The sequence below is a fragment of the Diadema antillarum genome, unplaced genomic scaffold, assembly GCF_040938485.1.
Source record: "Diadema antillarum isolate AM-2024a unplaced genomic scaffold, OU_Dant_1.0 seq00000647_RagTag, whole genome shotgun sequence".
Taxonomy (NCBI): Eukaryota; Metazoa; Echinodermata; class Echinoidea; order Diadematoida; family Diadematidae; genus Diadema; species Diadema antillarum.
Genome location: NW_027271561.1, coordinates 563,880 through 591,481, shown reverse-complemented (window position 1 = coordinate 591,481; position 27,602 = coordinate 563,880). Strand labels below are relative to the sequence as shown.

Genomic DNA, 27,602 nt, shown 5'->3' with positions numbered 1-27,602 from the left:
GGGGCATGAGAGAGAGAGAGAGGGTGGGGGGGGGGAGGGGGTGGCTAGGTGAACATTGACCAGCTACAGTACTGCATTCGCAAGTTTATACTCCACAAGTACAACTACGTGTAGTAGTACTTGGTAGGATATGAGGAGAGATATCATGACGACTGTGTTCCATAGAGGGCGTCCTCACGAGCAAAACTTACTCAAATTGAAGCGAACATTCGGACTGCAGCAGCTGGTGAACACTCTTGCAGAGGAACAGAAACATGGAAAATATAAGGGGCGTAAAAACAAAACTTTTGGGTGAGGCAGAGAACGGAAGAAGGCAAAGGAAAACATAAAACTGGAAAAAAAAGAGAGCTTAGCAAGTAGGAAAGGGAAGGGGAAAATACATTTCATGTTCAAGTCATCCACAATTTATCAGATGAGACGAAAAAGTAGGCCCCAAATGCACAACCCGGCCTGTATAACCAAGGAGGTTCAAGAGATGGAGTAACAACAGTGTTATTCCCTTTGATCCCATGTTTGATGCCGCCACTAAGAAATATTTGAATTATGTGCTAAACTGGAGCTGCCTCACAGATAGGAAGACAATTGATTCATGTGGCATTGCATCATGACTCGTCACTCTCAATGGAAGATATGTCTTTTTATGATGGTGATTACTTTTCGCTGTCCCGGCTTATGAAACATGAGCGGTACATAAAGGTGCAGACACAGGCAGGTGACAAGGATGTGCGAATAAAAATTCCACAAAAAAATTGATGAAACAAGAATTCAAATTACCCGACTTTACATGTTTTTACACTAATTTAACATATATATGAATAAAGAACTACACTTGAAGATTATACCATATCAGTTTCATTTGTCGGAAGTGATCGGAAAGATGATAAAATCGACTTTCCAGTAAGGGTGCAGTTCAAATCTTTTCACAACGTACGGCTCAGACTTTTTGACATAATCCTGGACAGGTCCGAGTTACTTTCTTTTTCATATGCCTTATCATTATAGCTGAAATTTAATTTCCTTTAATACAAAAACAAACAAAATATAGCCGACATTATGTTAGCACTCCAAATGAATCATCTCTGTGCTCGGAAAGACGGCGGCATCGAATCCCGATCGTCAAAGTCACAAATGCACAGCCTGTGGAATTCTTTTGTACGTCAAAAGAAAACTGACAGCTGTTTGAATGTTTACAGCCAGTTGGAACTCCCATTTCTCAAACCTCCTTGGTATAACAGAATTACTTAAACGGTTCCATATTGCTCGTGCGACAATTGCTCCCATGAATTAAATCTGCACATTCAGCCAAACATTATACCCACAAAGTAACATAACCCAAACCGTTTAATTATAATCTCAGAAATGTAAAACCCTCTATCGCAGCCCTAACCCAAACTCCGAGAGAAACTACCAGAGCTATATTTTCGTAGGAGCAAATGTGGTGTCACCGTCTCAAACCACATCGTCATGCCCTGATATTGGTCGTTTAATGAAAGGTTCTTTTCACTTCATGTTTTCGCGTTGTTTTCCCATTTTCCACAATGTCTGCTAATGCCTTTGTAAATTAAAATAAACTTTAATTTCACAATGTAAGATCCATCTGCGATCTTTAATTTGCAGTCCCATCCCGAGGATTCGACCAATGAGAATCGAGTGTTCTGCAGGCAATCAAAATGTTGTTGCTCTGAAGAACAACAGTTTATCGCCATCAAGGTAAATGGTTTGAAGATATTACCATTCATAATCAATTTTCGTAATCATTCAAATAATCGTTCAAATTAACTAATGTGGCAACCTAATTTGCATTTGCGCATTCCACATTCATTGAATGCGCACAATTCGGTAATGATTATTCAACTTGGTCTCAACCATGTCGCCGGCCATGTCGCCAGCTCATTTCGAAATTGTCATCATAGGCAGACATGCATGTTAATAAAAGGAGCGTTCAAATTAAACCTGCACAATGTCCCGAAATCTCTACATAAGATATTCTATGTGGATCACACGTGACTATAAATACAAATAATTCCTATGTAAAAGTGAAGATCACAAAAACAAAATGTAACGATTGTAACGATTTTTAGATAAAGATGTCAAACGAAGATTATAAACACCATTGATAGGCCTATGATATTAATGATGAAAATGGAAATAAAGAAAACGATGCGATGATTATTTAAACGTGTGACCGCTGATTTGGGTGTCTAAAACAAAAATAATTCAAAAGCACACATGAGAACGTTTGACCAAAGTCACTCCACAACTTCAAACATATACGAATTTGAATGTACATAAAATTTAAAATGGATAACAATTTTACAAAATTGGCCGCCTAATTAAGATTGTTAATTCCATTCAATGATAACCCACCTGTTACATAACACTAGATATTTCGTGAAGTTTTGATAAAACATGATGATAGAGGCGTTTATATGCACCATATTTTCTTATTAGTTTCCTTGTTTTTTAACAGTTTTAATTGTAATATCTCAACGTGACAAATGAAGTTAACTCGTTTTGCGATGTAATTCTTCATGATAATCTATTCTGAGTAAAAGAACAAAATGAAAGTGTGCGATAACTATAAACATCAGTTTTGTTAGTTTAGTACTGCGCGCACGATCATGGAACTGTACACCCCCCCCCCCCCCCCCCGGCACTCGCTCCGGCATATTCCCCTCATCCTTCCCCCTCCCCCTCCCCCTCCCCCTCCCCCTCCCCACCACCGCCATCACTTTGTATAAGAAGCCGGAAGTAAAATCAGATCCTGCATGGAACCCTTTCTTCCAGTTCCTTCCCCGACCTCTCCCAACCTCACCCCGCCACTAAAAAAAAATTGAGATCCATGGGGGGGGGGGGGGGGGGGGATTCCACCCTCTCTTTAGACATTGCGCGATTTCAAAAATGTTAATTTTAAGATGGATTTTTTGCTTGTGTAGGCCTCATAATGCTTTGCTGTACGTGGAAGGACGTGGAAGGACGTGTCAGTTAGAAGTGGTCCACGAGGACATCAGCCCTGTTGTTTCTTTCTCGAATAGTCCTATTTCGTTTGGATTCTGAGAGGACATGCCTTGTCATGTATGTCAATCATGACTATATTATAGCAACCTGTTTGGTCACGGGTCTTTCATAAAAGAGGGTTATTCAACACCTCGTGACGTACACGTGGTCAAATGACGCGAGAAACAAGCTAAAACAGAACAACAACAACAACAACAAGACAAAACACAGCACACACGAAAACAAAACACAATCTAAGCCTCGAAAACAAGACGTGACAAAAGTTATACAAAACCACAGCAAAACAATTGAGGCAAAATCACCCGAACGAACATACAATCATGTAGTTCAGTGATGGCGGATCCAGGATTCTGACGCGCGCCTTCTTTATTACTATCATTTTTTTTTTGTTAAAACAACAGAAATAAAAAGATAACAGGAGGCGTGCGCCCCCTTCAATTGTGTAAAGGCGCCCCCCCCCCCCCCCCCCCCCTTCACGGAATTCGTGGATCCGCACCTGAAAACAAATGACTCAAATGTCGCACAAGCAGAGCGGGACTAAACTCACATTAATAATAATGATACTTTAAAAAAAAACACTTCACGCTGTCATGATGATATCATACAAAGCCCAATTGTGGATTGAGTGAAAGCAGCAATTTTTGTTAGAATACATCAGTGAAAGTTTGAGGAAAATCGGAGGATAGATTCAAAAGTTATTGATTTCTCAAGTTTTCGTACCGTCATCGCTGAATAAGGAGACATTAGCTACACTTTATCACGGCCGGCGCCACGTTTTTAAAAGTGGGGAGCCAGTTTATAATTTTTGGTGCCACTTCCGGGTTTTATCAGCTGACAAGCAAAAGGAAAAAACAAAAACAAAAACAAAAAACTCTGACCACAATTTTCTGGTTCCACTTCCGGGTTTCTTCAGCTGAAGAAAAAGGCCTTACACGTACTTCTTCTATACTTCCAGGTTTCATCGGCAAAAAACAAAAAACAAACAAACAAACAAACAAACTCTGAGCTTCCAATCGAATTGGCTAACAGGCAAAACAACAACAGCAAAAAACAAACAAACAAACAAACAAACAAACAAACTTAAAGGGAACCTCCGGAAGATTTTCGGACTTTTACACTTGAACCTATGAATAAGTGATACTGAGTACAGAATTTCAGAATTTATAGTAACTGGGATGAGGAATAATGTTTTCAAAATTTATGACAAATTGCAATGAATAAGGATGATGACATGGCAGCCTCATAAGAATGCATGGGTTGGGGCTTAAGGATGCAGAACAAAATAAGGCATGCATAATTCTTCACAGGTCAAGCAAGCGGTATTGTAATGGAATTACACTGCTACATTTCTGAAATATGTGAGGCTCTATGTCATCAACACTGTTCGGTGTAATTTGTTTAAGATTTTCAGATTATTGGTTTCCCTGCTCAAGGGCCACAATAAATTCCACAAGTCTATACATGTAGCTGTTGATTTATGTACTACACGATGTGAAATTATGAAAATCATCTTGAATGCCCCTTTGCCTTTTTTTTTTTTTTTTTTACTGGTCCCACTTCCGGGAAAAAAGTCGAGATGCACTTCATAAGAGGGCAAGAAAATACTCTGTTAAAACGTTGTTCCTTCAAAAAGATTACAGAAGACGAAAACAAGATATGAAAATCTGCAGTCAGAATAATAGCACCATTCCCTATTTCTTCACGCCCTTGATTGCTCGCAAGAATATCTTACATCCAAAGAACGGAAACGGACGTTTTTAGCTATCAAAACTAATCACATGTCCAAACTTTTGTGAATGAATGCAGGCATTAATTTCACGCTCCAGCTAGATAAGCGTCTGAAACGACTCGGTATCGGAAGATGAATGTTGCATAGTTTGCGCGTGACGTCACACTTTGCGCGTGCGAATCGGGTGAGCACATGGCACCCACAATGCTTCACGGTTCAAAATGTCGCCCGCTGACGAAGTGCCGAAGCGGCTATGAATCTGGCTGCATCGAGGTAAGTCGAGTACTAGGAAGCTTGGAAATTTCTTAAAATGTTTATGAACAAGTGAGAGGTTACATATGTTAGATTTGGTGCAATTTGAGGTGTAAATACTGTTCATAAAATCGTATGAAGGCCTGGATGTACATGCTTTTTTTGTTATGGTCAACTTCTGTAAACAATGCACGTTATTTATATCGCTGCGTAGGTTGGCTGTGTGTATGTGTGCATGCCTTGTACTTCGCATCGCACGGTGAGCATGTAGGCAATCTTCGATGTGTGCGACGAAAGAAGATGTGTGTGTATCCTGAATTGGCCTTGCGTAGAACCTGTGTCTTACTACGGAGGCTACTATACAATGCACTTGCATGACTCATACTGAGTTAGGCATGGAATGCTACTGCTGAGCCTTCGTATCAATGTAGCACGCAGCCCGAGAACGCTTTGTTAAAAAAGGGCTATGTGTGTGCACAAATTTTACATCAGAGGTTAGAATGAATTGTCTAAACGAAGTCTGAAAAACTTGAAATTCAGTGTGGCCATTTGATGGTTGCTCTCTTGTGGCGTTGTGCCTCTGATAAACGATAAAAACACTGCACAGATGACGGTATTGAGTCCCGACTTTTTTCTTCTTTACTCATATCTCATTCCAGTCATTCAATGGCTAGCTCAAATCATTTCTTATAATTATGTTAAATATTGTGGCACCAATATTGTAGTAGTAAATTTGGCCGTAAATTTACATGCGTACTACAAGACAAGAGGTCTAGAGTTCTATAACATTGCTGAACATAGATCTAACTAACCGTTAAATATAGAAACTCTACGCATGTAGAAGAAATTGAATTAATGTTACGTTGTTAGTCTAACGTTAGACTTCTACAGTACAAAACAAATCAGAGACTGAGCTGAGCAAGAAGGAAGCATGTGTGTATCATCTCACTTCTTGTGTAGAATTACATGTACGGAAAGGTTAGATTACCTAGAGCTAGTGTAATGTTTCCAAATGACCTACCGTACTGTCGCAGTGTCGGGTGATCTTTTCGTTATTTAAATTTTACTAACGCTTTAACATTAGACCTTCGCCCTACATCTAACACAAGTAAACTGCATACACATTCAGACGATAATCACAAAGCTGTTTCAATTATGGGGTTAGAAAATGCCTTTTTGAATCACCAGTGCCATGTGACACAAGGAAAAGTGTGATGTGAAACATGTTTAAACCCGAAACACATTTCTGTAGAGATGATAAATTCTATGTCGTTATGGAAGGCATTTACCGTATCGCTCGCACCTACAACCCACGCTACGCGCTAACCTAAGGTATTCTGCCCATTTCCAGTTTCAATACAGATAGCGCACACCCAGCACCTGTAGAGTGTAGGCCGAGAGTAAAACTATAAAAGCACCAGTTTTCGGACACTAAGCTTTTCTGCAATATGTTGTTCAACTAAAATAATTAGTACCGGTACATTAAAAAAAAATCATATCTACAACAGTGTATACTTGGGTGACTCGCACCTCGTCATAGTTAATGTCTGCGCATATTTGAATCACATTTCGTCACTGAAATTCTTTGAAATCCAACCCACATACAGGAAAAATGCTGAAAATTCCAATGGAATCACAAGTTCACTGATCGATATCGAAAATTTGCTGCTATCGTTGTCAAACGCGAATGATGCGAAAAAGTTGCGCGCTAAGGGAGGGGCCCGCAACTCGTCACCCGCGCTCCCATAGACAAAGCACGTAAAAGACGTGTGCGGGTGACCGTGATGCTCCCATAGACATACACGTAAAAGATGCGTGCGGGGACAGTTGCGATACTTATAACACATATTCTGATTAAATTTCAGATTTGACGCGAAAAACTGTTCGGTTTTCACCACAATTTGCTTGGTTGTAGTAGCCCTGCCAAGTTGCAAGCATACTGAACACAGTCCCGGGCATAAATTTTTGTTTAGTGCGCTTAAAACAATTTTAAGTGGGGTCATGGTATTCGGTCCCCTGACGAGGTGCGGGCACTTCACTATATATATCAATAAAAACTGCTCAATGTTAATTCTGTTAAATACATCATAGAATTTCACAAACTCCCAATATCACCTGGATAATCCACCAGAATCTTTCCGTCCCCTCCAGAATTCAGATGCGCGCTACTAGATGCGCGTTCAATGTCAGTGCGCATACAAGGCCGCTGAAACATGTGCTGCATCATACCTTGTTGGTGCAAGTTTGCATTGGGAACGTTGCGGTACCCGTTGGTGTCCGAATTCTGGCGAGTTGGCACTTGTATTCAACCCAGGCTGTGCATTGTAGTCACTGCATTGCATCGGCACATACAGAGATTTTGTTTTTCTTTTGTGTTTTTACAGATACCATCAAGCTCTGAGCTTGCGATAAGTGAAAAATCTCGCAACAGAATGGCACATTTCATGATTTTTAGCGCTTTTTTGGTGACCCTGATTCTTAACAATGGACTTAATTTACTCGCGCTTTAGAAAAGTTGTGCCGGTTCTGCATTTTTGACGGCAAAATTTAGGATTTTGGATGGATTTTTGGAGATGACGAAGGGACTTGCCTGTTGTGAACGACAGTGCCAGTATACGAAATGGTGTGACATTCGTGTGATGTAACAATAGAATTTGCTGGCTTGTGATTAGTGATAAGTGTCTGGATTCTGGTAGGTCGCTGAAAACAATTTACTCTACTGTATGCATACGGTATGTGTTGACCTCTGCTCCTCGGGTCAAACAGCGCAAAAAGGGTAACTGTGCAGTGACACATCTTCCTCTTAGTAGAGATAAGCGCAACAACTAGAGAAATGTGATCCGACAGGCCTTAGCAAACGCGTTTTGATAGTGGGCATTGAGCCGTGTTTCTGGGAAAGATAATAATCGTGGCCTAAGAGGAAGAGCACAAGAAGTAGAAAGCATTTTTGTGCGACTCCAGCTCCAGTGCAGTGTGTTACAGCAAACAACACGCTTTACTTGAGGACTTCCATCCATGCTCAAGCTACAGCTGTGTAGATGGTATGCTTATTTTGTCTGAACGATATGTCATGCTGTTCATCAACCCTAATGCTCTCAACGCCCTAATGTTCAACTTCATGGCTCTTTGTACAGCTATAGTGTAGGTGAACAGAAGATAAGGCAGGCATCATCAAAACAAGGCTTTATTCAAGTGGGTACTTGTTCTCTTCCAGGGAAATAGTTGTACATACACAAGCAGCAGTATAGTTTAAAGTCTTCACGCTCGTATGTCTTTCGTTCTAGTGTACAGTTAAGGTAGTTTCGATTTAGCTCTTCCCATGCTCACAGGGACTATGTAAAAATATACTGTACAAATGTAGTGTAAGTGGAATTGAAGTCTTGATCATGGTACATGTACACAGTTTTTGTCATGATGTTAGAGACTTTTTTTTTTTTTAAAGAAGAATTTAACAATATGTTTTCAGTATCATTTCCACTCAATGCTCTAACATGTGATGTTTTTAGATTCGTTGAATTCTTGGGGAATGCTTGTCGTAGTTGTGATACGGTATGCCTTTGCAATGTTTTGAATTTGCAAATTTCATGGGTTAACAGAAATATGTGAAAGTACAAATTGTAGCAACTTGTTGAAAGAAATTTCACCAATCTAGGAACAGAAAAACAAAGAATTTTCATCGTGTGCAAAATAAGAAGCTGTTCAATGTACTTGTACATTGTAGCTTTCCCCTCAAGATGGGATTCTGTGAACTGTTTCTTATGTAATTCTGTTGCTGTGTGTTCTTGATTGTGAATTTGATCACTCGCACAATTGTTTAGCAAGTTCCAATTTGCTGCCATTTTGCTTGCAGAGTGTCTGTGATTGTAAAAGCATGTCACCTGTGGTCCATTGTTATCATCTTGTGCTAGAATCCAAGAAAGAGAAAGAGAGACAAGCTTGGGGGTGTTTCATAAAGCTGTTCGTAAAGTTACGAACAACTTTCAAGCGACTGGTGATCAGTTGTGATGTGCTACTATATACTTATCAGAATTTCAATAATTCAGCACAAGAACTGATCACCAGTCGCTCGTAAGTCGTTCGTAACTTTACGAACAGCTTTATGGAACAGGGTGTTCTGCCTGTCAGTGGTACAGTTTAATGCCAGCTATTTCAGAGCATGTAAGCACATTTTGACAAGTTCTGCCTATCATTGGACTCTTAATTAAGGAGTGATTTCTTGCAGCATGCACATGTATATATTGTGAATGATAGAACCATTTGGGAAGCCTTTTCACTGTTGTTCATAGGTTATGAAGAATAATTTTTATGCAAGGTTATTTCACAGTACAATTCCAGGTAGACCAACCTCATACAAACTATTTGTAAGGGCAGCAAATCATAACCTACTCGCATTTAGTCAAACATGGTGAAATTATTACAAGTACAAATGCGGTTGTACATTGTAGATAGAGTTCTAAATACAGTTCTCAACTACTAGTAGCAGATAAGAACAGAAGCAGAATTATGATCGTTCAATAACTAAACTATTCTGAAACTGCTACCCCCCCCCCAAAAAAAAAAAAAAACACACACACACACACACCAATAGTTGTCTTTTTGCCTGTGATTAAATGAAGCGATGCCTGTAAATCCTTGACAGAATTAGACTTGCACTTCTAGTACCTGCTACCTGCATAAAGGAATTGTTAGTCATGCATGCAGAAGGTAAGAGAAAGGCAAACAATTTGTATTCAGAAAGGAATCTTATGCCTCCATGAAAGGAACATGAATCTGCAAGTTCCTGTTTCGAGTGGTTAATTGATTTCATGGAGTTCTGTGACTTGTATGGCGGGGAAGAGGGGGTGATTAATGTTGGTTGAGAAGTGTCATCATTTGGAAATCGTATATATGCCATGCTGTCATTTGGACATTTTGCAAAAGTGATTTTGATATGCATGCTGGAGGTGGTTTTTAAGTTTTCTTGGATGTATACAGATCTAGACCAAAAGATGCCTTACAGTGAGTGTAGAGAGTAAAAGTTGAATTAGTGTCTTCATGTAAAGTAAGATTATGTCATTGCTGATTAATATTAAAAATAAAATGAATAAATACAAACATTAAAATGTAGAAATCATCCACTACTATTTCGCATTCCTTTTGCAGTGATGACAGTTGACATGTCAATTTGAATCAAAATCTTTGGCCTGAATCAGAATAAATGCAGTACAAGATGGCTACTTTTTGGACTATTCCAAAATTAAATCTCTAGTACATGCTATCTGGACATTAAGTATTCCTGCAGCTGTGCATTTTATCCTTTTATCTGTTTAGTACATGCCATGCCAACTTCGTCTATGGGGGGGGGGGGTGACTGAAGATGGTTCTAAGTTGAATAAGAAACATTATGTTTATTGAAGAAAACGGCATATCCACAAAGTATCAGCATGCTCGAGTTGATGGTTGAATAAATTGAATAGAAAATCATGTACTCAGAGGCATCTCTGTCGATCTACTTAAAGTGTGCTTTGCATGTCTAATATAACTTTGATGGGCAGTTCTGTTGTCGGCATCATTAGTGCTGCTTCTCTGTGAATAGGTTATTATTCCACGAAGCAGAAAGCTTAGGAAATCAGGATGTAAATAGTATCTCTCCTGGATTCTCTTGTTTCAATGTCCAGCCAGCTAGCTATCTGATCGTGGACTCTTATGTTCCAGGAGTTTGCTTGGCTCAAGCTCTCTGTAACTCGAAGAGGAAGCAGGAGAATAAAAATCACAAACGGAAGATATTCTTGAACCATTCCCAGAGGCCATCGTCATAAGGCATTGCCATTATTGTTAGCTCTGTGGTACCCTGTAGTGTAACAAAAAAGGTGAATCAAGTGTCACTTTGAAAATGGCATGACAAGATTGTGAAACATTATCCTTGTTCATGAGCAAAACCCTCTATTTTTTTACTTCATTGCTCTGTCAAAAGTCAGATTTTTCTTCATTATATTTTAGTTATTTTACAAATGTATGTCCCTTCATTTATTTGTAGGCATTTACAGCTTCTGGACATCATTCAAACATGCCTAATTTGAAAACTTAAACAATTAAAACAACACAGCAAATTATTATGATGTGCATTTTCACCATATCATCTTTTACTGTTGGGGGTATGCATGAGTTTTACTTCTTATCTATCGTACAAATGTACATTGTACTTCAGTTTTTTGTCTCTCGGATTTCATTGATTTGCAGGCCTTGTCATGCGTGTTGCCTGCACAGACATTGTAAATAGCTCAAGCAGGACAAGACGCGAGTACCAGGTCTGTCTCTTGCAGTGCGAAACATGAATGATGTTGCATGGGAGAATTCGGCACGCAGCAACAACAGCGGAGGCAGCAGTCAAGCACTTTCCAACAGTAGTGGCATGAGACAGGGATACGGTCGTATGGCTCAGCCGCAACGCACACGCGACGACGCAACAGTGAGATACTTCTACCAGAGACCGGGACACAACATGACGGAGGCGGGCGGCCAGTACCCCAAGCAGAGATGGGCGGTCGGGGACGACTCCGTCCTTGACCAGGTCAGTTTCGGTTCACTTCTGCACCCTGCGGCACACATGGACAGTTGACTCACGTTTGTGTAATCACAATCAAGTGTTTATAAACCAGTAAAATGAACTCCATTTCAAAGTGACCATGCACATGTACTGTCCTGTGATTAAAATTTCCAGAAAAAGTGCAAGGGTTCATTTCCCTAATTCATCATGTAGAGATTTCATTTCATGTAGGTGCCTAGAATTAAGTGCAAGAACAAAGGGGCCTTGTCCTTGTGGAAATATGGTTAACATGGCCTTTTAAGACTGTATGTCAGTTTAGTGAATGCAGAAAGACGGACTGAAACACGCCATGAAAGTTTAGGAAAATCTGACATACTGATTTCAGATGAAGCTGTGGATAATTCCATGCATTACCCTCTCCTGATATGAAGTTTACAACCAGACATGATGTCACAGTAGTAAAATGATACACTGTATGTGGAAAATAAAAGAGGACTTTGAAAGAACCCTTGACCTAGCTCCTCCAGAAGGCATGGAGAATAATGTTTGCCTTAACATGTCTCAGCAAGAGTTCAAGGGAATATGTACTGTCCATTAAAAATAACAATTTAGCAAGAAAACATGAAGGTAAAGCCTAGTGGGATTGTTCTAATTTTATGAGATTGTTGATTGCTGCGGAGATCCCAGATAATACAGGGCAGCACATGGAATTAACCAAATGTGACAACATTCATTTCTCTTGATTGGATTGTCCAATTTTCCAGAAACTTCTCCTTAGTGTTTCGTATCCATTATGTACATGTTTGGGTAAGCTTCCCTTTGATAACTCCAAATTGATGTTTTACATCTGATATGCTTGCATTTACACTGCAGTAACTATTGAGGTTGAGTCAGATATCCCTAATTAGTTGTGTGGTGTATGAAAGAGGATAGCAAATTTTCTAGGTGCGATGTAATCCCTCGACTTGGTTATCATTTTCCCCTTCTTTCCCCACCCCCATCATCACCACCACTACCACCGCCATCATTACCACCACCACCATTACGTGCTCCAGGTTCGCTCCGCTGGAGATGTGAGTCGTATGACCAACGAGTTCCATGCATTACACCTTGATAATGATGCTCGGCCAAGGAACATTGAGGAGGTGAGTCTCGAGAAATATCTGCAGATGTTGTATGCTCCGAAGCCAGGCTCATGTGAGTGGGCAGACTAATGGTGCTCAGTATTGTAATTGTCATGTGTAATGATAAAGGACTATAAAAAAATTGCATCTCGTTTTTAAGCATGGATGATGGGCTATTGGGGCTCTTTGAAGAGTCCTGTCGTAATATTTTATTTTCAACAAGAGAAATCACGTGAATTGAATACAAAATAATCATTGACGGAAAACTACAAGTCTGCTTGGACCTTGTTATAGGAGCACTTACCACTTAAAAACAATGATTTAAAAAAGAACAACAATTAATCCACTAGTAATACATGACTTCTCCCACTTAAAAAAGAAAAGCTGGTTGTGATGGTAATGACATTTTAAAACTTCCATGTACTTTGTTTCTTACGTGGTTATTGTCACTGATGCTTTTCACTGGTCCAAGCTTGTCTATGGTTTATGTACATATGAATAGACAATTGCTTTAAGATGAACCACCAGGAATAAACCTCACATTGGCTCTTGACATGCAAACACACAATTACACGGCATATTGGAACTTCCAGATGTGATGTATTCAAAGAGACAAGATTTGCCGCGATTAGTTTCAGTTGCCAGCTTGAGTTTGAAAGAGAAAGTAAATGTTGACTTCCTGGTTTTAGAAACAAGCGGGAGTCACAAGAAACAAGTGCGATATTCAATGAAAAGTATGGTAATTAAAAAAAAAGGTCAGGGGAAGCATGCCTAAGTATCATACAGTGCATTCACTGTAGAAAAAAAAAAAATATGTGAATGATGGATTGATGTCTTAAAGGTAGGGGATACCTTTTACAGACCTCCCAAAATGCAGCAAAACATTAAATATGAACCTCAGGGGACTTGTTTAGGCCACTGCTGAGAAATTTGGAAGTCAACAGTTATCGACAATTTGAATAATGCACAAAACTCAACTACTCAGTGGTTCTGTGTGTCAGCCACACTTAAGCCTTTTTGTTGCAGTCTTCTGTATTTTTTTATCTATAAACACAAATCTTAAAGTATAAGAGCTGATGTAATAACATATAGAGTGTGTGGCAAGAATGTATATAGAAATGTTTGTAAGTTTTGATGAACTTTCTTCACAAAATATACATGATGGACACACATGCAGTGCATGGGTCTGCAAAGGTAGCCTAGCAATGTCCTGGAATTTACGGTGAGCCCCGAAAAAAATTCAATTCAAAATCTAACGGTCAATAAAAATGTACTAAATGTTACCTTCCACTTTCAATAATTTATGGGAGTTTCTAAAATGATACTCTCTTCAACATATCACTGTATTTATACAACTCTTCATTTAAGGCATGCAAATGGGATTCCCTACCTTTAATGTATCTAGGTTGCCTGCCTTCATGGTGGACAATTGTGAAAGCTAACATGTGGCAGCTATGCAAGCAATCAGACGACATAGTTTGCAGTTGTGCATGACTCAAAACTTCTCACACTGACCAATCACATCTCTTTTTGTCTGTCTGTCTGTCTGTCTCTGTGTGTGTCAGAAAATCTGGGATGCACAGGAGAATAACAAGGAGGAGGACATCTTTCAGCAGTGGCCGTCAAATGCATGGGGAGGCAGCGGGGGACTACCAGGCTCTAGTGAGTGCAGACATTTAATGGCTTTCATTTCAAGAAGTGGTAGTGTAGGGATACCATGGAGTTGGGAAGGCTGGCTCCTGGCTTAGATACTGTTGAGAATTCCTGTCAGGAATTGTGTCCAGCTTTATCACTGATCTCTGTGAAAGTACACACAGAGTTGAAGAATCTTGACTGGAGTCAACCCTTACCAATGAGTGTGCGCTTGATGCGCAATTTGCTGACCAGTGCTATGTATTGTTCTTGAATGTACTCTGGTGCAGCGAATGAATCAAGCCACCCATGAATCCCCTAGCTGCCATGTCTTTTAAAATGTAAGGTACCCTCTAATGCAAGTTAGTGTAAAAGAAGGTAATCTAAGTGTTAAGTCAAGTGAGAGGGAACTTTGTGCATTTGCGAAGTTAGCTGACTCGCAGCTTTATTGCGATGAATAGTTAAACAAAAGACAAAAATTTATTCCTGTAACAGCGAACAAAATATTGCAAGCTTTCACTGTAACGTAATGAAAGGTGCTTAGAATCCGCGTGCCTGCTCGCGGCTAAACCCACTGTAGTGCAGGTGACATGAATTGGAGATTGCCTGTTGCAAATATGGGGTCTTCAACTACATTCCCCATTAGGGCAATAGGTTGTAATTATCTAAATGTTATGCAATGTGAAGTGTACCAAAAGCAAGTTCATCTCATCACTCATAGCAAGTGTCCCAACCCTTTCAAAATATCGTATGCATTTTCAATCGTGGAATAATTGTACTCATGAAGTGGTATACGTTTTGACAGACAAAGGTGAAACATATCTAAAATTCTAGAGGGCTCAGTTTATGTGTGAAAATTGCAGTCACCAATGATCACAGCTCACTTTGAAAGAAAGGCGTTTGAGAGCCAAAGTAGAATGTTACCCTGTCCTAGCTCTACGCTCTTCCAACCCGGTTTGTAAGTGAGTGACTAACCTTGTGACGACTGTCCCTCCTTCTCCAGATCACTCCATGTCGCAGCCGATCATGGTGCAGCAGCGTCGGCAGCTCTCTCCAGGAACGGGCACCTTCCAGGGCCAGGAGAGCACCGTCATGTCGCCGCGGTCGGACACCAGCGGCCTGGGGCTGAGCATGGCGGAGTACGTCCTGGCCTCCTCCCCGCAGGGCAAGGATCTGGAGGGCAAGCTGCACAGACTCAAGCCGGGATTTGTCAGCGTAAGAGAGAGAGTGAGACTCTCCGTATACCATTCATTAATCAGTCAGTCAATCAATCAATCAATCATTCACTCGATCAATATTTTGTATCTTCTTCTTTTCGTGAAAGAAAATGTTATGTTTCTGGAATTTGATATAGCATGCACATTTTGGGCAATATTTTACACCAAAATATGATTTCTGCCTTCAAAATATGTCAGTTCCCTCTGCACCAGCTTGACTTAAAGGGATGGAGAGGTTTGCAGCTTTGTCTTCGATGTACATTAACCACTGATCTCTGTAGGAAGTATCTGGATATCTCATTGGCTAGTCACTTTGAAGCCACTGTCCCGCCATCTTACCATGCACATCGCCATACGTTTTGTCAGGAGCTCATGACATCACATGATCTGGGTGACAATCTCTGTTGGAAAATGTCTGCATGTCTGCATAGAGTGTGCATGGTAACATGGTGGTTCAGTAGCTTCCATTGTTTGTACAGCATGAATGGGCCAATGAGATATTCAGATGCCTTCTATAGAGATCAGTGACTTAACTTGTTGAAGACTAGTCCTGAGAAGGGTGCTACATAACCTTTTTTCTTTTACCACTTGCCCAGTCGGCAAGCAGATTTTCAGATTGTTTCAGAGCACTTACCGGAACGTGAATTTCAATACACTTGCCCAACTGGGGCAATGGGGCAAGTGCTTACATAGCCACTTGCCGAGTACACACGGGCAAGTGCCTATGGGTAGCGTGTGTTACAGCGAAGTGATCTCGTCCACAACAGTTTAATGGTAGTTGATGTCCTCTTTCTGCCGTCCCCCAGGATGGAGGTGGAGGACAGCATCAGCACCAGCACCAGCATCAGCACCAGCAGGGCGGAGACATCAACCAGCAGGCCCAGGGCAACGGCAAGAAGAGCAAGACCCCGTCCCCGTTTGAGGCGGAGGGGGACAAGCAGGAGGTGGTGGAGAACGGCATCGACCCCACCCCGCAGGCCAAGGTGGAGGAGGACCCCAATGCATTCAGGTATGCGTGTGTGTGCGTGTGTGCTATGTGTGGCAATGTGTCACATTGCCTAAGGGATGTGAGAGTTCAGAGTTGAAGCTAATTTCAGATTTTTGCATATTTTATTTTTGCTCTGCCCAAAACCCACCTTTCAGACTTTGTGGCAATCCAAATGCATTAAAATATTCCCGTTTTGATTCACTCCAGATTTTTTTTTCATAAGTTTCAGATTTTTGCATATATTTTTTTTTTCCATTGTGGTTAGCTCAGCATTTGTGTGTGTGTGTGTGTGTGTGTGTGTGTGTGTTTGGGTTTGTAAATGTGTATGCATTAGCCTTTTTATGCCTCCGCAACGAAGTGGCCGGAGGCATTATGTTTTCGGGTCGTCCGTCCGTCCGTCCGTACGTACGTACGTACGTACGTCTGTCCGTATGTACGTCCGTCCGTCCGTCCGTCCTGTTTTGTTTTTGTCGATATCTCAAGAGCCGTGTGGTGGTTTTACATCAAACTTGGTATGAGGGTATATCCTTGGGGGATAATACTTTGTGTGGATTTTAGGGTCACAGGGTCAAAGGTCAAAGGTCACAGGTTATTTTGTAAAAAAAAAAATGAAATTTCATGTTTTTCTCCATATCTCGCAAATGGTTCAAGGTATCTTCATGGAACTTAGTATATATGCTTGTACCGATGGGCAGTGATTATCTAGGGAAGTTGGGGGTCATGGGTCAAAGGTCAGGGGGTCAAAGGTCAATGTCAACTCCTCAAAATATCACTACTTTCCTTATATTTATGCAATGAATGAAGGTTTTTTTTTTTTTAACTTGATGTATACATGTATTACACAATATATATTCTGTGGGAAGTTTCTTGCCAAAAGGTCAAAGGTCAAAAGGTCAAAGGTCAAGTGAAAGTGCTGAATTGCACTTTTTCCTCCATATCTCAAAAGTAACTCAAGGTATCATCATGAAACTTACATATTTATGCATGTTCAACCTAACAGTGATTCTCTTTGGAACTCTGAGGTCAAAGGTCAAAGGCCAGGTTTAGATAATGCTATTTTCCCATTTGATACTGAATTTATACTTTTTCTCAATACCTTGAACAATTACTCAATGCATAAACTTATAAAAGGGTCAAAAGTCAAGTAAAAATCATCAGTTCCCCAAATACCTGCACTCTGACATTTTAATCATTCATCCAATTGAACCTAGTTCTAGGAAAGTGAACATTCAGGACATTTGTGTCAAACCTGTCATTTCAATATTTTGCCAATTGTTTGAAACTGTCATCACGCATTGTCAAGACATTGCACTATAGACCTATTAGGAGAACCATGCATTATGGCGGAGGCATATCAGTCGCCGTAGCGATATATCTAGTTTTTTCTTTTTTTTAATAAAAGAAACAATATGGTAGCTTGGAATGTTATTTTGTGTGTGAAAATATACATTCACATTTTGGTGAAAGGAGCAACTCGGGCAAGGAGTGGAGTGAGTGTGGTACCAGTGCATGGTTGATTTCAGTAGCCACGGTAATGATATGTTACGCAACATTTTTTTTCCTGGAAAGTGTATGACTTAGACCACCTCTCCCCCCCCCCCCCCCCCACAAGTGACAGTAACCTGTCACACTCAGTCACCGACCCGATAAAGAATTGTTAATTGATTGTTTCAGCCGCACGCCAGGGAGCCGGGATCCTTCCCCAACGGAGCAGGAGGAGGGTAAGAACGCGGCTATGCAGCAGCCAGTGACCTCCGTGGCCGACATGCAGCTGCAGAACATGATGCAGAAGGTGCACCACCACCAGCACCACCCCCAGCCCTCCGAGGGGCCCTACATCGAGGGCGGCGTCCAGAACCCCCTGCAGATCGACACCAGCGCCGGCATGGAGAACGTCGGCGGCATCGAGGGGCTGCAGTTCGACTACGCCGGCGGCAACCAGATGGCCCACAGCATGGACAGCCCCAGCTACATCAACTATGAACAGCCACAGGTTGGTCTCGGAGTAGCATATGCATGAATTTCAGTCCATAGCTGGCTGTCTTGGTTACTGTGAAAGTAGCAAGTTTTGTACAATTTTTTGTTGATTATTATTTTTTCTGTGTGTGCCAGAGCCAATTTCGATAAACTTTACCTTAGAATTTTGCAGATGAGAGTATTTTCTTTGTACATCACATTCTATCAAAGAAAAATTTCATCTGCTAATTTCAAGCTATTTCTGTTAACCCGTTGAGGACGGTTTGATTTTGCTACAGTACGCATTTCCCATAGACACCTGCCCGAGTATACTCGGGACTCATCCTCAACGGGTTAAAGGGATGGTATAGTATTGGTGGAGATCGGGATTGAGCTTTTATTTTTTTGCAAGATACCAAGAAACTGCTTATGAAATAGCACAGAGCATACCATTTTAAGAGGAATTCAAAGTTTATTTGATGAAAATCGGTTTGGGAATGGCTGAGACATCCAAAAACAAAGTAAAACAAAGCGATCGTAATAAAAGGTAGGTCCCATTGTGCAGTATGACAATGCCATTTTTGGGGGTAATTGTCTTGGGGAGGGTTGTATTGCCAGAATAGAGAGGAGTAAACCGTTGTGTATCATTTTTTATTCCATTGCGTTCCTACAGCAGATGTTCCAGCAGCGTCAACCCACCCCACAGACCATCTCCGTTCAGCAGCTCACTCCTCAGCAGCAGTACGCACTGGCAGCAGCACAACAGCAGCAGCTCGGTGAGTCTTGCAAAATAGCACTCTCGAGCGTTGGGAGTTTCTTCTTTTGTTTTGGAAGTGGGGGGGGGGGGCGTAGGCAACGCTGCACACTGGCACTGGTCCGATGGTCCCCGACCAGTAAAAATCACTGTCGGACCAGTAACTTTTTCAGGAATGGACAAGTAAAACGTGGAAAAACTGGGTACTTACTGGTCCGACAGACAGGTTGGACCAGTAGAAAAAATGAGTTAGTGTGCAGCCCTGCCGTAGGGTAAGGAGTATGCTTTGTATACCATTCTGGCTGTACGTGTTTGTTTCGGGGACTCTGTAGGTTATAAGACCAGAATGACCCCTGCCATGCCATGCAGAGCTAAAAAGCCGCCACAAGATTGGGTATGAGGCACCCATCTTCTGAACAAATCTGTGCACTCCTTGATCACACCAATGCTGGTCAAAAGAAGCGGAATGTTTTATTTGCGCTTGTTTTCTTTTTCTAATATTTTGTGTCTGTTGTGTGTTATATTGTGCTTTGTCAAATTTTTATGCCTCCGCCACGAAGTGGTGCCATAGGCATTATTTAAGGAAAAAAAAATCAATATTCAGTATTCGCCCTTTCAGCTAGTGATGGATAGGATTTGTAGGCTTTAAATGTTGTTGAAATATAGCATGCTGAAAAAGACTCTTGTGCATAGGCAGTTACTGTATGTCAAAATGCAGCATAGCAACCAATTTCGGATGGATTTACACAGTTGTTGTACCGTTGTCAATCATTGCTGCTAATGTTCAGTTTAGTCTGTTGTCGAGGGTGTTGGTTGTGTTGTGCTTAAACTAAAGTGCCATACCACGTTCAAGTTCAATTGACGTAGTGTGAATGCAAGCAATGTGATCGGAGGTGTTGTCACATTTGCACACAGAAGGATAATGTTGTGGGATTCTCAAGTTTGACCCATTTTCACCAAACATTACTCATCGTCGCAACCTCACATGCCAATAAGATAAGATTGTGATGTTATCAAATCACACCTGTCCCTCTTGTGTCTACCCAAAAGTATTGTCAAAATGACTCTGTTGGTGAATACTATAAGTTTTGAAGCCACCTAGAACATGAAATGGAATTTTGCATGTTGAACAATATCTCATCACACACCATCCTCCCCCTCTCTCCTCAGCCTTTGCCGCTAACCCCTACATCATAGCCGGCACCGCCCCCACCGCCCAAGACCCCTACGCACTCGGCATTGCTACAGTCACCGGTAAGATGGCCCTTTCTCCCCCTCTGTTCTTTTTTACCGTGCCAACTGCCCTAGCGCTGATCGTTGCTGATTTAGGACTTTGTAGTCAAATGGAAGGATGTTGGTTCTTTCATTGGCTCTTGCTCATACAAATGTGGTTTGTTTATCGTATGAAGTAAAGGGGTTGTGAATGTGGGCATATATAGGTGGATCTCAGATTTGCATTACAATGAACAGCACATGGTTCTTTATACCGGAACTTGTATATAGCATCTAAGTTGAGGTAGATTTTCTAGAGAGAGGATTTTCATAAATGATTATTGATCCCTCGCAAGAGGTCTAATAAAATTGTGCATTTCTGAAGATGTTGACAGATGATTTATGTGGGCACACAATCTAAGAAATAGATTTGAAAGGAAGAACTGAGTAATTGTTGTATGCAACAGAGCTGGTGCCCCTTTTAGAACTTCCATTGTGGTCTTGCAAGATGTCGTCCAAAATAATGCTTGCGGCAGATATCTGTTCCAGTTACTCTGTACTTGATGCACTAGAAGATAGCACTGTCCCAAGCTTCAAGTTCACAAGAGGTTGCCAATATGTCTCCTTTTATTTTATTCATTTTTTCCTAACAGGTGCTCCGGCCGTTGTCCCACCCCAGTATGCCTATGGAGTGACCCCTTGGAGTGCCGTCTACCCAGTTGGTCTTATCCCCCAAGGACTACAGCAGCAGCAGGCTGCGGCAGCGGCAGGCCAACAGGCACAGCAGGTGAGCTGACCCCAGGGGGCAATGCTTTTGTTTTTTCCTTACGCAAATACCCAACCTGTTCTCAGTAGTTGCAGTATTTTACAGGTATTGAAGGGGGGGGGGGGGATCAGTTTGGTAGCTTTTTTTTCTCTTTTTTTTTTTCAAGGAGGCTACATCACAGAAATGGAAATGCTTTGAGGACAAAATCTCACAAAAGTCAAGGGATGTTACCTCATGGATGAAGGCATTGGGTGACTTCAAGTTCGGTGCTGGTGCTAGTGCCATCCCAGCACTAACACCGGCGATAAAGCCAAACTTGAAATAAGTCTGCATAGGGAGGTTGACCTCAAAACTATGACGTATTTCCGGTTGCTGGTGCTGGCCTCAGTGTTGAATGTTGTCTGCTGAACCGAGCCCCGCCGTTTGTGTTGGACATTTACGTGCCTTTTCTCATTAACTAACACTAGCCCGTAGGGATTATCATCTTTGTCATTTCAAGTTCAGTGCTGGTGTTAGCATTGCCGTGTGAGACCCACATTCACTTTTATAATGGATGCACGTTTTACATGCAAAGTCTATGCAAATGCAATGGTCGCCCATGTAACGTACACCAACATTCTAGGCATTGCTACATAAATCTGACCCTGGGAGCAAGATTAACCCTAACTAGGCCGGGGGGGGGGCCTCCGAGGCCCCCCCCTCGACGTTTCGCGCGATATATCGCTATCGCGAAAAGCTATCGCCGCGACGTTTCATGACTTTTTTCTTTTGAGTCTCCCGCATCTTTTGACACCAAATTTGCGATGCCCGGGTGCGCGGTTCCGAAGTTGCGCATAAATATGCACGTGCATGTCAGACCAAAAATTGCTCAAAAACGTGAATTTGTGTACAATTTCAATGCAAACTGTGTTTACAGGCAAATTTCATAAAAGCATGGTTATTTTGGGGTTTAATTGATTAAAATCAATTAATAACATATTTTCTTGTTCGGAACAATGTCGCGGACAAATTTCATTGAAAAAACAAAGAAAAACATAAAGTCGAAAAAACAAAGAAATACGTAAGAAATTAAAAAAACAATAAAATACTTAAGAAATTTTTTTCTGATTGCACAATTTTTTTCTCTTACATTTGCTAAGGACACTAAAAAAAGATATTTACACAAAAGATTTGCCTATTTTGAGCTTTATTTAGTGATTTATACCAAATTGTCTGATTTCATGCATCAGTATGCATAAATTAGCATAATTTAGCGTAAATGATAATTTTTGAAAAAATTAACTTCATGGTACTTTAGATTACATCATAGGCAATGTGTGTGCCAATTTTCGTCGCGATCGCGCGGTCGACGGCCGAGATCTAGAGGGGGGGCCTGGGAGGCCCCCCCCCCCCCCCCCCCCCGGCCCGGCCCGGCCTGGCCTAGTTAGGATTAAGTTGTGTTTCAAAAAAAGGATGAAATTTGTGGCATTTTAATCTGTCACCCTCATTATTTGTCTAAAACTAAGCAGTCATGGCTGCATCAGTTAGTATTTGACTGTAATCAAGCGCAAATACTAGCACTAGCACCGAACTTGAAATCACCCATTATGGCCTGGTGGTGCAGTGCTTGGGCACTTCGGGTCCCAACCAATATTGGATCAATTTCTTCCGACACTACAAGTGTCACTGTACTGTGGAGCTGATAGGGTTTCCTGTGGGTGGTCTATGTATGATTCCAGGACGTCATAAAAATTCAGCTGGTGAGAAAGGCTCCACAAAGAGGTGGGGATGGTGCACCTGCAGTGTTGCAGATGTAATATTTCATTTGAGCCAGGGTCATTGACGTAGATTACTCTGAGCAGTATGCATACTTCCTAATAAGTGCTTGGTAAGAAATAATTGTTTGTTTGATTTTAAGTAGTAACCAGGTATTTTTATAGTACAATCAAACCTGTCTGTAGCGGCCACCCCAGGGGAGATGAAAAAAGTGGCTATTGTAGACAGATGGCTGCTATAGGCAGGGTCATTAAAATGGCTTTACTCTTGGGGGGAATTGTGTTTAGTGGTTGTATACGGCAGGTGGTTGCTATAGACCTTGGTAGCTTTCGACATGTTTGACTGCATGTCCTTACAAACAATAAGAGGTTACATTTGCTTATTGCCTTTTATTGCAACAAATATTAGAATTGCCAAATGACATAGAAAGAAATCTTCTGGAGTGAAATCTGTAAGGGATGTTATTTTTAAGGCTAGTGCCTGAATTTATGCCCTGTCAGTATTGTTCTTTAGGTCCTTGGCTGTGTGCAAGAAATGAATATTGTCCTTTTGGGGGGATTTTGTTTGACTACAGGGTGGACAAGGACAGCAGCAGCGAGCCCAGAACGGCGGGAGACCCATGACACCATCCCAGCAGCAACAGCAACAACAAGCCCAGCAACAGCAGCAGCAACAACCCCAGCAGCAGCAGCAAGGGGCCGGCACTCCTCAGGGCCAGGGGGAGCAGCAGCTAGCCGGTCAGCCTGGCGCCCAGCCGGGCATGCCGCAAGCCTTCCCCGCAGGTAGGCGAGAGTCAGCTTTCTGGCTGGACAGTGTATGTGTGCAGTGTAGATAGGCCGAACCAGTGCTGTGGTGTTCAAGTTTACTACTGATATTGGTGTTGGAGCTTACTCAACACAATCACCAAAGATAATCTCGAACTTGAAATCAGTCAGTGTTGGCAGGTTGACCTCCAAATTACGATGTAGTTCAGGTAGATAGTATTGGGCCTGGTGTTGAATGTGGTTCACGTTTGATGTTGGTCTTAGTGTTGCTATACGCACAAGATCGACAATCATGTGCATGCATGGACTGTGCTGTTGTAATGGTCACCTATGGAGAGTACACCAACACTCTAGACATGGTCACATAAATGTATGTCTGGGAGCAAAGTTAATTTTGTATTTTGGCTAGGAATCAGTGTAAGTGATGATCAGCAGGGTTACAATTTCTTCTTCAGTAGACCAATATCTTATTGATTTATACCCACTTATTTTTAGTGAGTTTTATAGTGATGTTGATATCAACTCCCTGTGCATATGTACGCATTTCTCTCTCTCTCTCTGATCTATTCTCTGTGTTTTCCAGAAGATCTAGCCATCCATCTTTATCAGTCTTTCTATTTATCTGTCTATCTATCTTTCTGTCTATCTATTTATCTATCTATCTATCTATCTGTCTGTCTGTCTGTCTGTCTGTCTGTCTGTCTATCTATCTATCTTTCTATCTATATGTACTTCAAGCCGTTAGTTTGAATATGCACAGTTGTTTGTATGTCTGCATCATTTTTGTGATCCGCCGCTCTTCATCTTCAATTCTCATCCTTTTCCCCCCTCCTCAGCTGGCTACCAAGTCATCACCTACTACGACCAGACTGGGGCCCTGATCAATCTGGGGCAGAGGCCCGGCATGGGTGCTCCCGTCCGGCTGGTCTCCCCTGCACCGGTCATCGTCAGTGGCGCCCAGACCGGTGAGTGTGGTGTGACCGCCAAGGGACAGTTTCTTGGTGTCAAATTAAAAATTTAATTTCAACTCTTACATTAACTTGGGACTCCATTGAACATGGACACCCTTTACTTATCGGAGTTTGCAATTGAATACCTGAATGTAAGAATGGCCCCAGTCCATTTGAGGGAATTTGTAGAAAATGAAAAATAACAAACAAATAACATTGTAATATTTGTAATCTTTCAGCTATGTAAATGTTATGTATATAAATTGAAATGTATAACACTCATTTGGATGATAATCTACGTTAAAATTACTTTGCAAGGGATCTCCAGATAGCCTAATTTAGACTAGGGCCTTTCATATATTCAGGTATTCATTTGCCATGTCACTTTCTATATGTTGCCCTTTCAGTGCATCTTGTCGTCTTTACAGAGACAGGCCACTGACACACACGTTGCATTGTTTTTAGCCGTGATTGAAATACTCGGTCCTTGAGAGATTAGAATACATGTTGCTGGTTGTTTAATTTAACAAAGTTTAAGTTTAAAAATTGTACAATTTTAGCTTTAAAAAACAGGGAATTGAAATAAATTGAAGAAAAATGCAGTTACTGTAGGATCTCGTGTGAAACCAATCTGACTTTTAAAATGCTCTCAGTTGGAAATAGCCCCCAGATGACCAATTTGCCCATCTGACATTCATGTTCATCTTTGCAACCCTCCCTTCCTCCACAGTCCAAGCCAACGGTTTTACCGGAGCCACCAACGGTAACTTCAGGATGGTGGGCACCCAGCCCCAGCCCCAGCCGCAACCCCAGCCCCAGCCCCAGCAAGCCCAGGCTCAGGGGCACAACGCCGGCTCCATGTCCCTGTACACCAACAGCCCCCAGATGGGATCCACCCCACAGAGCAACGGCGGTGGGCTCGGCTCCTACGCCGGGCAGAGCAGCTCGGTCTTCAACAGTGGTAAATATTTGCCATGCTATATTCTGAAATATTGAATAGTATTGAATAGTATAGGAGCGAGAAGAGATGATTTGTATCAAAATGGGACAAAATATCCTTAATTGCAAGAACAATATAGTGTGCAGGTAGATAAAGAAGTGCACTTCATCAGATTAATATTGTTTTGTGGTGCATTTCAGTCAGAATCAGAGCAAGGTTGTAAATGATTTCTGTCTATTCAGCAATCATTCAATATTTACTACATGCTGTTGTTCAGTGGCACATAGATTGTACATTTATCACACATAATCTGTTGTGTCTTTTTTTTTCTCCCCAACGATAGGCCTGAGTGGCTCTGGGACAGACACGCCCATCCAGCGCCGTGACTCCCTGGGTGGCAGCTCTGACTACAAGCGGGGTCTGGGCATGAGCCAGTTCTATGGCAGCTCGCCCCAGCTGGGCCCCATCATCTCGCCCACCCACACTGGAGGCTCCCTCACCCCGCCGCCGTCTCAGAACATCGGACTTGGATTGAGTGAGTTTGCCTTCTGTTTGTTGTGCTCTTTGTTTGTTTGTTTGTTCATTTGTTTTTCTTTTTTGATTGTTTGTTTGTTTACAACTGCAGAGCTTTCAAGCCTCCTTGATTTGGCAGGAGTATCCTGAAAGCTTAAATTTCTCTTCATATCATGACAACAGATTGTAAAACCTTCTTTGATTTCGGAGTTAATTTTGCCCATTTGAGATGTATGTAACACAGGAGTATCTCCCAAATCGCTCATTGGAAATCTCCCCACTTTTTCTGTCAGAGTATTGACAGCCCTGCTGCTATCAATTCTTTCTGTGTTCAGACCGTCTGTATAAGGACCTGCATATTCTCACAGTAATCTCATTGCATTTTCTTGGTTGAGAAGATGAAATACAAACTGCCAGTCACCATTAGGCAATGGCTGTGCCCTCAGAAGTTATCATGATTTTGTTTGGATTTTGCAGAAGACATGCTTCAAACCCATGCAAACTCGTGCAGAGCTGCCAACTAGTACTGATTTTCAGTAATTTCTACTGAAATTGGACAAGAATACTGAAGGTTACAAGCAAATTACTGATTTTAGAAATCATTGTCTGTGATAAATTCTATAACACTGTTAAGGATTACTGATTTTCACTCAAAAAAGGTGCAAATTACTGATTTTCAGCCATCATAGTACTGAAAGGCTTTACAAAAGTTGGCAGCTCTGCTCGTGATAGAGCCATGTTCAGTTTTCTAGACAGCTGTGATCTTGTTTTCTCTAAAATAACTTCGTCAGTTGAATAGATATGAATACCTCCTAATGAGCATTCACACATTGCCAAATTGATAATCATTTTATCGCAAAACGGCAGTGAAATGAATAAATGACGAATCATGCTGTTTCTGATTAGAAAACAACAGTGTGTAATCTCACCAAGCCTGTTTTTTATTAACTCTCTGTTTTTAAGCCTGTTCTGATTGACTCTTTGTTTTCGTTTGTTTTGGTTTGATTTCCTTTCATCTTGGGCACTCGACAGCTGACTTTGGTAAGTCCCTTGGCGTCTTCCCTCTCACAGATTGTCTTTCTTTGTCCGGTGTGCCCACTACTGCTCTCAATTATGCTTTCCTTTCATTGAAGTTTGTTGACCTAGAAGATATTTAGAGCTTTACTTCTGTACATCTCGGGCAACGTTTTTTGGAGCTGCTTGTTTTGTATCTGCAAAGCAGAACCTGAATTGAAAAGCTTCTCTCTTTCTACATTTCAAGTGTTTCCGTTTGACAGTTTGATGTGCTACTGAGGAGAATGTATGATGAGGCAAAAGAGACAACAAGAAAGTGGATACAATATGGGGGTCAGCTGAGGACTGTTGGCAGTATCTAGTGCAAACACTTTCTTCATCGTCATTAAGAATAAAAAACGTCACTATGTTCTGTGCGTTTTGTTTTTAGCAAAACCTTTCCTCACTATTTGTTACATTGAGTAAGCCAGCTACAAGTACACTGCTCTCTCT

General features: G+C 41.4%; 1 protein-coding gene across 1 annotated transcript in view; it reads left to right on the top strand.

Annotated features, from left to right (window-relative positions):
• Positions 1-4,958: 4,958 nt before the first annotated feature.
• LOC139736429 (pumilio homolog 2-like) overlaps positions 4,959-27,602 on the top strand; it is a 35,376-nt gene continuing 12,732 nt past the window's right edge. The window contains exons 1-15 of the mRNA XM_071647181.1: positions 4,959-5,020; positions 11,219-11,549; positions 12,581-12,670; positions 14,215-14,311; positions 15,285-15,496; positions 16,305-16,507; positions 18,161-18,479; positions 19,116-19,218; positions 20,367-20,450; positions 21,062-21,195; positions 23,504-23,711; positions 24,530-24,658; positions 25,374-25,604; positions 25,927-26,118; positions 27,129-27,137. Of these exons, the coding sequence (XP_071503282.1) occupies positions 11,310-11,549; positions 12,581-12,670; positions 14,215-14,311; positions 15,285-15,496; positions 16,305-16,507; positions 18,161-18,479; positions 19,116-19,218; positions 20,367-20,450; positions 21,062-21,195; positions 23,504-23,711; positions 24,530-24,658; positions 25,374-25,604; positions 25,927-26,118; positions 27,129-27,137 (2,251 nt within the window). The 5' untranslated portion in view covers positions 4,959-5,020; positions 11,219-11,309. The remainder of the gene's footprint in view (positions 5,021-11,218; positions 11,550-12,580; positions 12,671-14,214; positions 14,312-15,284; positions 15,497-16,304; positions 16,508-18,160; positions 18,480-19,115; positions 19,219-20,366; positions 20,451-21,061; positions 21,196-23,503; positions 23,712-24,529; positions 24,659-25,373; positions 25,605-25,926; positions 26,119-27,128; positions 27,138-27,602) is intronic.